Source organism: Rhinolophus sinicus, linkage group LG01 (assembly GCF_036562045.2).
Source record: "Rhinolophus sinicus isolate RSC01 linkage group LG01, ASM3656204v1, whole genome shotgun sequence".
NCBI classification, from domain to species: domain Eukaryota; kingdom Metazoa; phylum Chordata; class Mammalia; order Chiroptera; family Rhinolophidae; genus Rhinolophus; species Rhinolophus sinicus.
In genome coordinates this window covers 181,170,804-181,184,406 of record NC_133751.1, presented here as the reverse complement: position 1 = coordinate 181,184,406, position 13,603 = coordinate 181,170,804, and the positions used below count along the sequence as shown (strand labels likewise).

General features: G+C 37.5%; 1 protein-coding gene across 4 annotated transcripts in view; it reads right to left on the bottom strand.

Annotated features, from left to right (window-relative positions):
• CYP20A1 (cytochrome P450 family 20 subfamily A member 1) overlaps nt 1-13,144 on the bottom strand; it is a 59,865-nt gene extending 46,721 nt beyond the window's left edge. For 2 of the 4 annotated variants that reach the window (XM_074340479.1, XM_074340472.1), the window contains exons 1-4: nt 12,986-13,144; nt 8,946-8,995; nt 8,170-8,336; nt 5,354-5,496 (exon numbers count right to left, since the gene is read on the bottom strand). In XM_074340479.1, coding sequence (XP_074196580.1) covers nt 5,354-5,496; nt 8,170-8,336; nt 8,946-8,995; nt 12,986-13,057 — 432 coding nt within the window. In that variant the 5' untranslated portion in view covers nt 13,058-13,144. Of the gene's footprint in view, nt 1-214; nt 305-5,353; nt 5,497-8,169; nt 8,337-8,945; nt 8,996-12,985 lie in introns of those variants that run through there. The other 2 variants (XM_019726861.2, XM_074340484.1) reach the window with 2 other exon arrangements.
• Nucleotides 13,145-13,603: the final 459 nt, after the last annotated feature.

Below are 13,603 nucleotides of genomic sequence, written 5' to 3'. Positions count from 1 at the left end.
GTTCTTGTGAGGATTACATGAGTTCATACAAGCTATTAACCAATGAACTCAATAATTTTGGCTATTAATAGTATTACTAAGCTGTCAATTAAAAGGATTCTGGACAATGGTCACAAATTCTGAAATCCAGAAATACTTGTTAAATCAGAATTTAACCCAAAAGTCACTGGATAATATTGTACTGAAGCACACAGAAGCGAGAAGTTACACTCACAGAATTAAAGTGGAGGTTTACATTCAGCTCTGGAACAGAGACGGTCAGAGTAGGAAGGACTCAGAACTCATAGCATGAGGTTTGAGAGGATTAGAGAAATATCAGAACACAGAACGCAGATCTGGACAAAAAAAAAAAGGCAAAAGGTTTATTGTGTCAATAAGAATTATACAACTTATTTTGGGGTGATAACTCTGGTAAACAGCACTAGTCACTTAAAGAAAACCATTGTCAGAGAAGAGAAGAATGCTCTGACAGCAGCACTCTTCAGTCACATTCTCGCTGATTAAACATTTATTTGGTCTTTCTGACTAATGCCTAAGCTAAGAAACTGGCTTGGGCTATGGGTTTGACAATAAAAATCTGAAATACATTTCTCACATTATGCATCGAGGCTATGCACCAAAGCTTGAAAATATGATGACAAGAAACATGAAAATTGAGAAATAATTTTCCACCTTGATTTGCCTTTGTTCAAAAAGGAGGAGAAAAAAATGGAATACTGAACAACAGCAAAAAAGACTGAAAGTTTGGGAAATAGAGCCTATTATAAGAGATTAAAGAAGTTAGAATTACTTAGTTTGAATCAGAAAAGAAAGAATAATTAAGGCTTTTAACAATAAATATTACTGAATAAAATGGTATTAGGAACGCAAAGCAAAGAGAAATGGGCAAAATTCCCTGAAGACATACAATTAAATACAAAAGATTCTTTCAAAAGACTGGTGTTTAAACAAAATAGAAAAGAGGATTCTGACTGGTGAATGCTCAGAGAAAGGCAACACAACTGCTTTCAGGGAGGACAATGAGGGGAGACGGGAACAGTTATGACAAGCGAAACAGTCAACCTGAGAGATTCAGAAACATGACGTGAGCATAACCAATACAAAAACCTTGAGATACAAAACAAGAATAACAATGAGAGGGTGGGAATTTGGTATACAAGTCTCCTGACGTCCCTGTGAATAATGGCTATCAGTTAGAAATGGGAACTGGAAAGGAGAGAAACTAATCACCAGCCAGCCATGGTTAAAGGCCTGTCTGGTCTGTTTTTAGAAGATAAATGATGCATAGAGGAGCCAATTAATGCTTCTGGTAGACTCAGCAAGCCAATCTGAAGTCTTGAATGGAAAGTGTGAGTTTTACATAGAACTCCAATAAGGAAAAAATGGCATTAAGCATTTACCAAATGTAATTTTTAAAAAGTGGATATTATAGGACGATAGTCAATATGGCATCTTTTTACGAGCTATCAAGTATTCTGTAATTCAAAAAAGTTACAAAAATGCTTATAATGAATGCACAGTCAGAATAATTTTAGGAGGAATGAATAAAGTTATAGAGGATAAGAAGGAAAAAAAAATAAAACTGACCAAGTGGCTATTATATGCCAAACGCTGTTAGGAACGTTTAAAAGCACGTCCTCATTGGTATGATGTCTGGAATTTGCTTTAAAGTACTCCAGAGAGGAGAGGGGAAGTAAGTAGGGTTACAGATAAAATAAGATTGAGTCTAATTTGATAACTGTTAAAGTTTGGTGACGAGGACATGGATTGTCACTACACTATTCTATTTTTGTTGCTTTCAACTTTCCATGATTTTTAAAATTATTTACTTTTATATAATGAGAGAGTAAGGGGAGGATGTTTATGCACTTGTGATTGAATGTGGGTTTAATCTCTATAGAATAGAAAGGACTTCTATGCAACTCTCCAAATGAGACAGATACAGGCCCATCAACTATAGAAACTCTCCATGAAAAAGGAATGACTCAGCCAAGTTGGAAATATTAATGAGGAGGTATGCTTTGAGAAGAGCAGGAAAAATATAAGCAAGGAGAAATGTTAACAGAAGAATGTGAGGAGGGAAGCAGCAAACAAATGTCAGGAAAATCTTTCTCAAGCAAAGGTGAAGGAAAGGTATTTCTTGGGTAGTTAAGTGTATTGATAGGTTTTACTGTTTTACATCATTATCTCATATAATCCTGACAGCAAATTTGTAATGTGAATATTATCCTCAGTTTAAGATGGGGAAATAAAAGCTCACAAAAGCCAAGTGATACACAAATGATCAAGTAGATATTAAATGATAGAAGCAAGATTCAGAGCCTCTTGCCCAAGCTTAATAGTCTTTGCACTACACCATAATCTATTTCCTATGCAGCTACATTAAACATCGAACAAAATAAACAGCTTTGAAGTACAGAGATTAGGGAAAAGGGAAAGAAAAACACCATCTAAAAAGGATGAGAGATAAGAAAATGGATTTAATTGTTATGTAAGCATACCCCCCAAGCTGTTATGGCAGTTTAGAAAGGGTGCATGGGGAAAGGTACATAACTAAACTGGGATTGGAGTAGGATTTAGCCAGGCAAGGAGGGAAAAATGTTTCCAGGGAGGAAATAGCAAGAATAGACCCATAGACATGAGAGAGGAGACCAAGAATTGCGGAATTTAAGTTGGTCATTCACTGATTTAATAAATATTTACTGAAGGCCTATTCTACACCAAAAGCCAAGTGTAGGGGCCGGCCCGGTGGCTCAGGCGGTTAGAGCTCCGTGCTCCTGGCTCCAAAGGCTGCCGGTTCGATTCCCACATGGGCCGGTGGGCTCTCAACTACAAGGTTGCCAGTTCAATTCCTCAACTCCTGCAAGGGATGGTGGGCACACCCCCCTGCAACTAAAAAAAAAAAAAAAAAAAAAAAGCCAAGTGTACAGTAGTAATCAAAAAAGAAGAGTTCCTCCCTTCATGGAACACACAGCTTAGGAGACACACATTCAGAGAATTACACAAAACATAATGACAAACTGGGAAGTGTTGTGAAGGAAATGTATAGCATGTTATGACAGCCTGTAAACGGGGACTTATCTAGGGACAGTGGGATGATCAGAGATGGTTTCCCTGTGGAAGTGACATTTAAACTACAAGCTAAGAATGAACATACATTAAGTAAATGCATGGATGGCTAGGGAGACAATTCAGTCAATGGGAATAAAATATAGAGGCCTGAGACTGGAGAGAACGAGGTACAGTATAGAACAGAAAACCAGTGTGGCTAGAGTATAAGCACAAAAGAGAATGTGGGAAAAAAGGCTGGAAAAGCAGGCAGGTTAAATCACATGCGGCCTTTAACAAACATTTTGGAGTTTGTCCCAGGAACAAACCTTTCAGGAAAAGTTTTTGATCAAGGGAGTGATGAAATAAGAACTGCATTTTTAAAGTATCTATTCTCAGGGGTTCTGAACTTCAAGTCCACAGATACCAAAGGGTCTAGGCATAGAATCCAGAATTGCATGGATTTCAATGAGGGGGGAAAACATCTTTATTTTTCACTAACCACTAAATAAAATTTAGCACTTCCTTCGATTATGAATAGGCCCTTTGACTTTGTCACCAATAAAAATCTCAAATATGTTCATATCATATTACAGTTACTACAAAAAGCTCAAAATGATGATTTTATCCCTCATAACATCATTACTTTAAAATCATGGACGTTTTTAAAACATTGCTAGATCTTGTTATTTAATGCATTAATAACGAACCACATATATTACACAAGTTTTTTAAAATAATATTTTGATAACTATATTGGTATCCTTTGTATTTACACATTTAAAAATATTATTCTCAGAAGTCCGTAAGTTTCACCAAACTGCCAAGAGATACATGTCATAAAATAAGTTTAATAATCCCTGCAGAAGGTAGAAAACAGATGCGGGGAGAAGGGCAGAGAGAAGGTGGAGAAACAAGCAATCCAGGTAAGATGACAGAAGCTTAAATTAAGGTGATGACAGTGCTAGTGGAGAGAAGGCCAATTTGAAAGATATTTAGGAGGTAAAACTGACATTAAAGACTCCTCTCAAATGTAATCTTCAAACATAATTAGTATTATAAAAATGCTTACAAAATAATGTAAGTCAAAATGCAGAGTCTAAAATTATCCATACAGTATAATGCTGATAAAATTCTATTGCGCATAGAAAAGACTGAAATGATAGAAAGTATTTTCAAATATTAAACATGGTTATCACTCGGTAATGCACATTATTAAAAATGTTTATTTTTTTCCTTAGAACTTTTCTAAGTTTTTCCGTATCTTGGAAAATGAGTATTAGAAAAAAGTAAGCCTAATTTTAGTTTTTTGCACAAATTTTAATGACAGGATAAAATGTTTATGATATGTTTTAAAGTGAAAAAGGACATAAAATTCTACATACGGTATGCTATCAATCATATATATATATTTATATATATATGGAAATTATGGGTGATTTCTTTATACTGTTAGACTGTCCATGTTTGCTATAGCAACCACATATTACTTTTATAAATTACATTATATTTGAAGGGCACATTATATTTAATACATTAAATATAAATACATTATATTTAAATGGGTGGACTAGCTTTGGGCAGAATAAAGGGTTCTTAAGATTTAAAATGAAAAGAAAGAACAGGGATTGAGATGGGACAGAGTTTGCTGGTGGGGGAAGGACACTGAGAAAGCTCACACATAAGGGACTCTATAGTCTCAGCAAAGCAGGAGGCAAGGACATCTACAGTGAGCAAAGGGGCTGGGTAGGACCGGCAATGCTACGTGAAGGGTGAATGTTTAGAACAGTCCTATGGAGAATACAGACAACTGTCAGGGAGCACACAGGACTCAGCTAAGGATCATTAGGGACAAAAAAGAAATGGTATTAATTAGTGTTGTTCTCAAACTTTGTAAATCATTTGTGGAGCTTCCTAAAAATGTCAGGTCCCCCACAGTGATTCAGTGTGTCCAAGCAGAGGCCAACTAATCTGCACTGTTAACAAGAGAAGTATTTCAGGTGAGCTCAGACCATGTTTTGGGAAACACTGGTTTAATCTGGCTTGAAAACAAGGGACAAATCTACTGACATAAAAAAAATTTCAGATTCTTTTCACTCCTATCCTTCCAATGTATACAGGGAGTCTAGGATTTTCGTTTTGTTTTGGTTTGGTTTATAGCTTTGTTTTAGAATTTCAGGAAAATAAAAATCATTGTAGAAAGACAAGTATGAAAAGAATAGCAAAGACAAGACAAGACACCAATGGTCACAAATGACTATTATCTGTACTGTAGAACTTCAGGCCAAGCTACTTATCACCTTACCTTTAGCAGAAGAGCAAAATTACTCTGCAGAGAATTAGTCACACCATTTTCATACAATTTTTTCCTTGTGTGGTTTTCACTCACAGTCCCACCACCAGATTGATACCTTAATAATGACTTTAGCATGGTTTCAAAAGGGTCAGCTGAAACAGAGAAATTAAAAATTTCTAAGTCAGTCGCCAAAAAAAAATCTCCAGCAAAAGAATATAGAGATCAGGGAGGTATGGAATTGTAGCTGAGATCATGGCAACTTTTTTTGCACAGCTTCCTTAAATGTCTTTTCTAAATATGAACTGTTCAAGAAGCAATAAAAATTGGGAAGAATACAATATCCCGATTGGGAATTCTACTATAAATCATTAACACTTGCATAAATTTTCAACCTACATGACAACAATATCTTTGTTTAAAAAAAGCTCATTTCAATAATTTTAAAGCAAAATTGATTTTTGTATATAATTATCAAGTATTACAGTTAAAATTATTTAGCTGAGTTCAAAAATTTCTTTTCTCCTTCACTATTTGAAGTGTTTGTTTAATGAGTATATTGTTTTCACATGCAAAATATAATGTCATTGTGGACAATTAAAACAACACAGTAAAATATAATGTCATTGTGGACAATTAAAACAACACAAAGAAGAAAGTAAAATTCATCTAAATCTTACCAGAGAGATACTCATTGTTAAACATTTTAGAGATTTCTTTTTTTTTTATAGCTGTTAACATTTCTTAACAGAGTGAGAAAGACAGAAAAATCTGTCAGATTTCACAAAGAGCTACAGTTCCTTCTTTCAGAGCACTTTTCCCGATTCATTAGTGCGATCATTTGAATACTATTTTATGTTTCCCCCACTCTCCAACACTAAGCTATAAACCATAGGAGAAGAGGCCATCTCGTTTTACTCATCATTGTTATCTCCTGACAGAGCCATCTTTCTATGTGTGGAAAGCTTAGTGGTTAATAAAATGAACTCAGGCCAGAATGCCTAGCTTCAAGTCCTAGCTTCCTCTTAAATGAGGAGTGTGACCTTGGGCGAATAACTTAACCTCTCAGTTCTTCAATTCTGCCTTCTGTTAAATAGGGGACAACCATAATACCTACTTCATACAGTTGTTATGAGGATTAAATGAGTTAATATTTATAAAGGGTTTAGAAGTGCTTGCATATAATAATTGCCATACAAATATTTACTAAACAAAATAAATCTATATCATCTTATTAAGGCCTGAAAGTATTCTCTTATGCAGCCATTGATAAATATTTGTGATTCAAATTTTTATTATAAATAGCGTAACATGGCTTTTCTCATTTGTGTGATTATCAATTCATGATAAATTCCTGAAGATGTCATTGCTAAGTCAAAGGTCATTGTCAACTTTCTCGCCAGAAAGTTTGTAAAACATTTATACTTTATGTTTCTCTATTCCTTCATCAACAATGAGTTTTGCTAATATTTTTCATCTCTTTAGTAAAAAAAGGTAAAAATTTCATTTTTCTTTGCACACCTGATTACTAATGAGGTTGAAATCTTTTCATTTACTTTTGTATTTCTTCTTTCTTAATTTCCTTGTTTTTGGCCATTTTTCTACAATTGCATTTTATTTTTGTTTTCTTATTAGTTTTTATTTATTTTATATATATGGGTGGGAAAGTTTTCCCATCTTTTAAACTTTTTCATTGTACCTTTTTATTTTACAGAAATATCGTCATCAATTACTATGCATTATGTATAGTAATGAGTGGCCAACGTCTTCCTATCTCTGTTTTTTAACCTTTTTCAAGGTATTTTTATTGTACTGAAATTTTTCATTTTTATGTAGGCAGATTCACCAATCTTGTGCTTGATGTCTCCTAGATCTCGTATCATAGTAAGAAAAGGTTTATGGACAAACCCCCTCAAAAAATTTAGTATTATCCATGTTTTCTATTACTTTTATTTTAGTCATTTGGAATTTATTTTGATATAAAGAGTAAGGCAGGGATTCAGATTTATTTTCCCCAAATAGCTTACCAGTTTTCCCAGTACCATTTATTTCCTTATCCCCTTACCATAAAATGTTATCTTTACCATATATACTTGGTTTGTCTAATGGACTACTGTGAGTGAATCACAGTACAAGACTCTTTAAATTAATCCAGTTTTACAATACACTGTTCTATCTGATGTTACAAGTAGTCCCCTCATTCATGTTCTTTTCTAAATGTTTCTCGGCTGCTCATGTACCTCTACTCTTCCAGATGTACCCCAGAACTATTTTTTCAGGTTCCAAAAAAATTCACATTGGGATTTTTATTTTATATGTTATATATATATATATATATATATATATATATATATATATATACACATACACACACACACACACACACACTAAATATACATATTTATATGTATTTATATACCTATATTTATAAAATATATATATGTACATTTATATACCTCGAGGGTGCCAAAAAATGTATACACATGACTTATATTCATCTTTCGTTATCAGCATATATTATTACAATTTTAATAGTTTTTTTTCCTTTCTTAAAATGTATATACAGTTTTGGCACCCTCTGTACACACACACACACGCACGCACACACACATATATATACATAAACTGAAGAAAAAATAATCATTTTACAATGCTGTTTCTTAAATGAGTTAATAAATATAAAGATTTCAGCACAATGCCTGGTATATAGTATAAAGCATTCATTAATGTTAGCTATTCCTATCCAAGAACAATGTATGGATCTTTATTTATAGACATTTCTTCTTAAAAGATACGGATCAGCTAATTAAAAAGAAAATTAAACTTACATGTCTTATTGGGGTTAATATGTTGCTTCAGTACATCAACAGTGCCCAAACTAACCACAAGGCGTCTGCCAAACCAGAAAGAGGCCACAGGCCCATATCTCTCGTGCAAATTAACCAGGAACTCATGCAAACTTCCACTGTTCACAATATCTGGAAGATTACCATCTCTGAAAAAAGGCCAACATTTGATTAAACAATCAATTTAACTTGGGAGAATCAGAAAAACAATCGTTGATTATGAATTAACTGTGTCAAAACATGAGACCAAAGGTACATGAAATTCAAATTACTGCAAAATCCAAAACTCAATTATATTTGACTTCTGCTTTCTATAGCTATATTTAGATATGGATTTATCTGATATTTTGAGAATTCGTAACACTTCAAACTAAGTAAGAAAAGGTAAACAAGAAACTTCTGACTTAGATACTAAAAAACTATCCAATTTTGGCAGCACCTCATTCTTAAGATAGCAATGAACGTAACATCATCACAGGCTGATGGAAAACATCGGATCAGCTATGTTAATTTTTTACTTCTTCTATCTTAATCCTGTCTTTCTATTTTCAACTTTGTCTGGCTAGGGGTGAAAGCAATTAAACATTTTGATTTACATAGCCCTCTTTGCTGTTCTTGACAAATTTTAGGTTGTATGCCAAGAGGTGTGCTGAGTGTAAATAAAAGAATTAAATAAGCTGAGTAATCTAAAAATATGGTTTAGTTTTGATAGCAAAAAATTAAGAGCTGACTCTACTTGATTCCAAAAAAATACTCACTTTTCTTCAGTTGGAGTAATCCCCGGAATTCCTGAAGCTTGTCGAGAAGCCTTAAGGAAAAATATTAAAACAGTTTAGTATAATGAATTATCACACATATATTTCCTAACTCAGATGTGTTGTACCAAAACATCTGCAGGATCTTAAATGATGGTTTTCCAATTCAGTGGAATCTCGGGAGACAGGGTATCCAATACAGGTGAAGAGAATACCCACAATGATAGTAAATTCAAATTACTACAAAATCCAAAACTCAATTATATTTGACTTCTTGCTTTCTATGGTTATATTTAGTTATGGATTTGTCTGATATTTTGAGAATTTGTAACACTTCAAACTAAGTTAGAAATGGCAGTAAAAGAACAATGAGATGGTAACCAGTACTGACTGGGAAAGGATGACGGAGGACTCCAGAAAGTGTATCTTCACAGGAAAGAAAATACAACTGACATCTTTGAATACTGGGACAATTTTACTGAGTTGCGTTATGACAGAAATGATAAAATATTTGAAAAAAACTAATGGCAAGTCATTGTGAATAAGCTCTAACGATGTGTAAATATTAAGTACAATCCTTCCTCACTGCCCCAATCCTGGCTTCCCATCAACAGCACGAAGAGGGAGCCTAAGAAGCCTCTGTATGCTGGATAAGGTGGCTCCTACACCATCCTCCACACTTGATTAGCAGAAATGAAGGATGAGCCCCAGGACCCCAGGTTAAATGCTATCCTGCCCTTTACTACCATCCACATCTCTCAAATAGTGTCAATGATGAGATGGATCCCAAGTTTGGCATGCACCTGGCAAGATCCAGCAAAACTTCAATCTACTCGATAATTTTGATCTCACCACTACCATCTGCCTTGAGACCATCAAAAATAATGACATTGTTCCTTACATACTGTATTTCCCCGAAAATAAAATTAGGTCTTATATTAATTTTTGCTCCAAAAGACCATTAGGGCTTATTTTCAGGGGATGTCTTATTTTTTTCACATACAACAATCTATATTTATTCATGTACAAAAATCTACATTTATTCAAAGACAGTCATGTCATCTTCTTCTGGAACATCATTATAATTCTCCAAACCCCGAATTTCGGCTTGAATTTCTTACAACTCCATTTCCTGTAGAACCATTAGCCCCAATCTCTCATGTCCAGCGATAGAGCTCTCCTTAAATGAGCACTTGTCCTTGTAGCCTGCTCGCAGTGCATTGGCAACACAGCTGTCAGTGGTTTTATCCCATGATTTCTTCACCCAAGTCACAACCTCTTGCAGACTAGGCTTCACAGTTTCCACACTGATTTCTCTCCATTCTATTTTCAATGTAGTCATTGATTTCCATGCGCAAATCCTCCTTGGATGGCTTATTTATTGCAATATCAAGAGTCTGGAGATAGGCAGTCACTCCTATGGGAATCATTATTTGATCTATTCTTCTCTCTGCAAGGAAGTTCTTCATGTCTTGAGCGTGGTGAGTGATAGCTGAATCCCAGACGAGGAGTCCTCTTTGGCCACCTCGCAAAACAAGTGGAAGCATTAAATCAACCCACTTCCTTGCAACTGCTTGTGTGCACCAGGCTTTTTCAGTTTCAAGAACATAAATGCCTGAAACACATCCAACCTTATCTTTCTTGCCCTTTGTGATGATTAGAGGTGGGGCTTTCTTTTCATCCAGACAAATTGCCAAAATACAGGTAACACGTGCACTTTCGTAACCAATGGAGGGAATGTAGATTGACGAGGCACCACTCTGATCAATTGTTGTTTGAGATCCTTGGCCCATAAACACTGCGGTTTCATCCATAGCAATCATGTTGGAGAGTTGGTATTTAGAAAAGTTGATGCCATCAACAAAGGACTTGAATGCAAGTACATGTTTAAGAACTTTAGTATCTTCCAGCTTGAACAGTGTTGTCAATCTTAGAGACAGTTCATATCGCTGAAGGAAGCCATCCAGCCAGGATCTACACTCCCTGGGAGATCACTAGTCCCCTAGCTTTAACTACCATTTCTATACACTGACAGCTCCCAAGTTCTATCACCGGCCTGGACTTTTTCTTAAACTCAAGACTTACATACACAATTATCCACTTAGCATCTCCACCTGGATATCTAAATGGCACTCAAATGTAACACATCGAAACCCAAACTCATCTCTACAAATCCCCACTACTTTTCACCAAAATAAAACTAAACAAAAACCAACAACAAAACACTAGTGTTCCCTGGAATCAGTCCATTCTTTCAGCTACTCAGGCTAAAAAATCTGTTTTCCTTGATGTCTCGCTCACATTTCACACTCAGTCCATTGGGAAATCGCATTGGCTTTATCTTCACAATGGATCAGTTCCCACCAACTCTGCTGCCCTGGTCCAAGCCAACACCATCTCTACCAAAATCATTATAATAGCCTCCTAACTACTCTACAAGTTTCCACCGTTGCCTCAGGCCCACAAGTCTATTTTTAACATAGCAGCCAAAATGATTCTTAAAATTTAACGAACAAAATAAAAATTAACTTCCTTAATTTAAAATGTCACCTTCTGCTGAAACCCTCCAGTGGCTTTTGACCCTCAGAGTAAAAGCCAAGTCCACAAAATGGCCTACAACTAAAATCTGCCCTTCATTCCCATCATTCTGACGTTATCTTTCTGATTAATCTCTTCATTTCAGCCACACTGGTCTTCTTGTTTTCCGGGAACACACCAGGAGGGTTTCCCCGACGGCTTGCATTTGCTTTCTCTGCCTGAAATGCTTTCTCAAATATCTGAATGGCTTGGTCCTTCATCTCCACGTCTCTGCTCAAATGCCTCCTTATCTCTTGACTACCTACTTAAAAGTAACAATCCTACCTACACCCAACTTTATTTTTCTCCATAACACTTAACACTAACATACTAAATGTTATTTGTTGTATATTTCCTGTTTCCCTCCACTAGAATATAAATTCCACGAGTCAGGAATTTTCTGTCTGGGTGCTCATCGCTGTATCCCCAGCATATGGAACCGTGTCTGACACATATTTAGTTGAAAAAAATAAAGTGTTGCTCCTATTAGTTAATCAAAGCATAGTCTCATTTAAAGACTATCAAAAATTCAAGACCTGGAGCCACTAAATGTGGTTTCTCAGAAAATATGATATACTGGAAACCACAGGTTGTGTAGTTGTAATATTCCACTCTATTTACCAGCTCTGAAAGTGTTTAAGAAGCTATTTGGTCATTCTCAGTGATGTATTTGATGGTGTTCGGCAACTTCACACCTTTTTGTAAAAAACCACTACCTTGCTTTATAGAAGAGCACTTCTTAAAGATGATTCCTCAACCACTTGCTCCTTTGTTTTCAGAACCACCCTCTCAGGACAAGGCAAGTAGAGAAAGGCTAGAATGAGATTCAGTGATAAAGCAGAGTGACCGAGACCAGCTCACACATAACATGTAACTGCACAGTGCTCCTTCCATTTGCCTCTGAAGCTGTGCGAGGAGCAGACCAGTTAGGCCCTTCGGGACTCTGAATTCCGGTAACAACCGATCAGAAGACAGATGGAAAGGGAGATGACACAAAAAAATGCTTGGAGAATCCTCGGGAAAGGAAGGAGTGGAGCACCCTGGAGTTTCGTCCACACACACTGGAAAATGGAATTTGGGTTTGGCAGTTACTGCCAAAGAGCCACCCAAAGTACTTGAGACCCGCCCCGTAACGGGCACGTTGCTGGGCGTGGAAAGGCGGGACCCGAGGAACAGCCCTCAGCCGGCCTTTTCCTCGGCTCCTCGGGCAGCTGAGTCGCTCGCCCGTCTCCTCCCGGACCTGCGTAGTTGTCGTGCCGCCCGCACGCTCGCCTCTGAGCACCAGGTGTCGCGCGCGCCAGCCGCGTCCCTCACGTGCTCCTATCGATGCCCCCGCGCGGGCGGGAACAGGACCCGGAACCCTCCCCTCAGGCCCGCCCCCCTGCGGCCCGTAGCGGGCAGAGCTTTGTGGCCAAGATATAGGCTGGGGAGGCGGCCAGAGCCCTGAGGGCCCATACGGCGGTTACCGGGTAGAGGTAGAGTACCGCTCCCACCAACGCCAGCAAGAAGGTAACGGCGAAGATTGCGAAGTCCAACATGGTTCTTCCGCCCGGAGCCACGTCTCGGATCCCTGGCTCGGACAGCAGCGCTTCGGCCTGGGCGGGCCTAAGGAATGAGCGTGTGGGAGAGGCGCCCAGCGGCACAGCGAGCGAATGGACCGCGAGGGGCGTGGCCAACGCCTGGCCGGGCTGGGGGGAGAGCAATGGAGCGCCGAGGAGCGGCTGCGCAGCGGGAGCCGCACCCCGAAGCGGGGGTTACGGTGGACAAGACTTCAGGATACGCCCACGATTTGGGGCCGGAGTTGCCCGGAGAAACAGAGCCCAGGCTTCTAAAAAATGCCAGGAGTTATCATCGCTCCTCCCCATCATTGCTCTGCCGGGACCAACACTTTTTCCAGTGGCTTTAAATTTAAAACTTGTAAAGCAATGACTCTCACAATGTGGTTCCCGGACTAGCAGCAGCAGCATTGCTGGGGAACTTGCTGGAAATGCAGATTCTCCATCCCATACCAGATCCTCAGAATCAGACACTAGGAGAGAGAGAGGGCAACAGCAATCTGTGTTTTAACAAAGCTGTTAAACGCA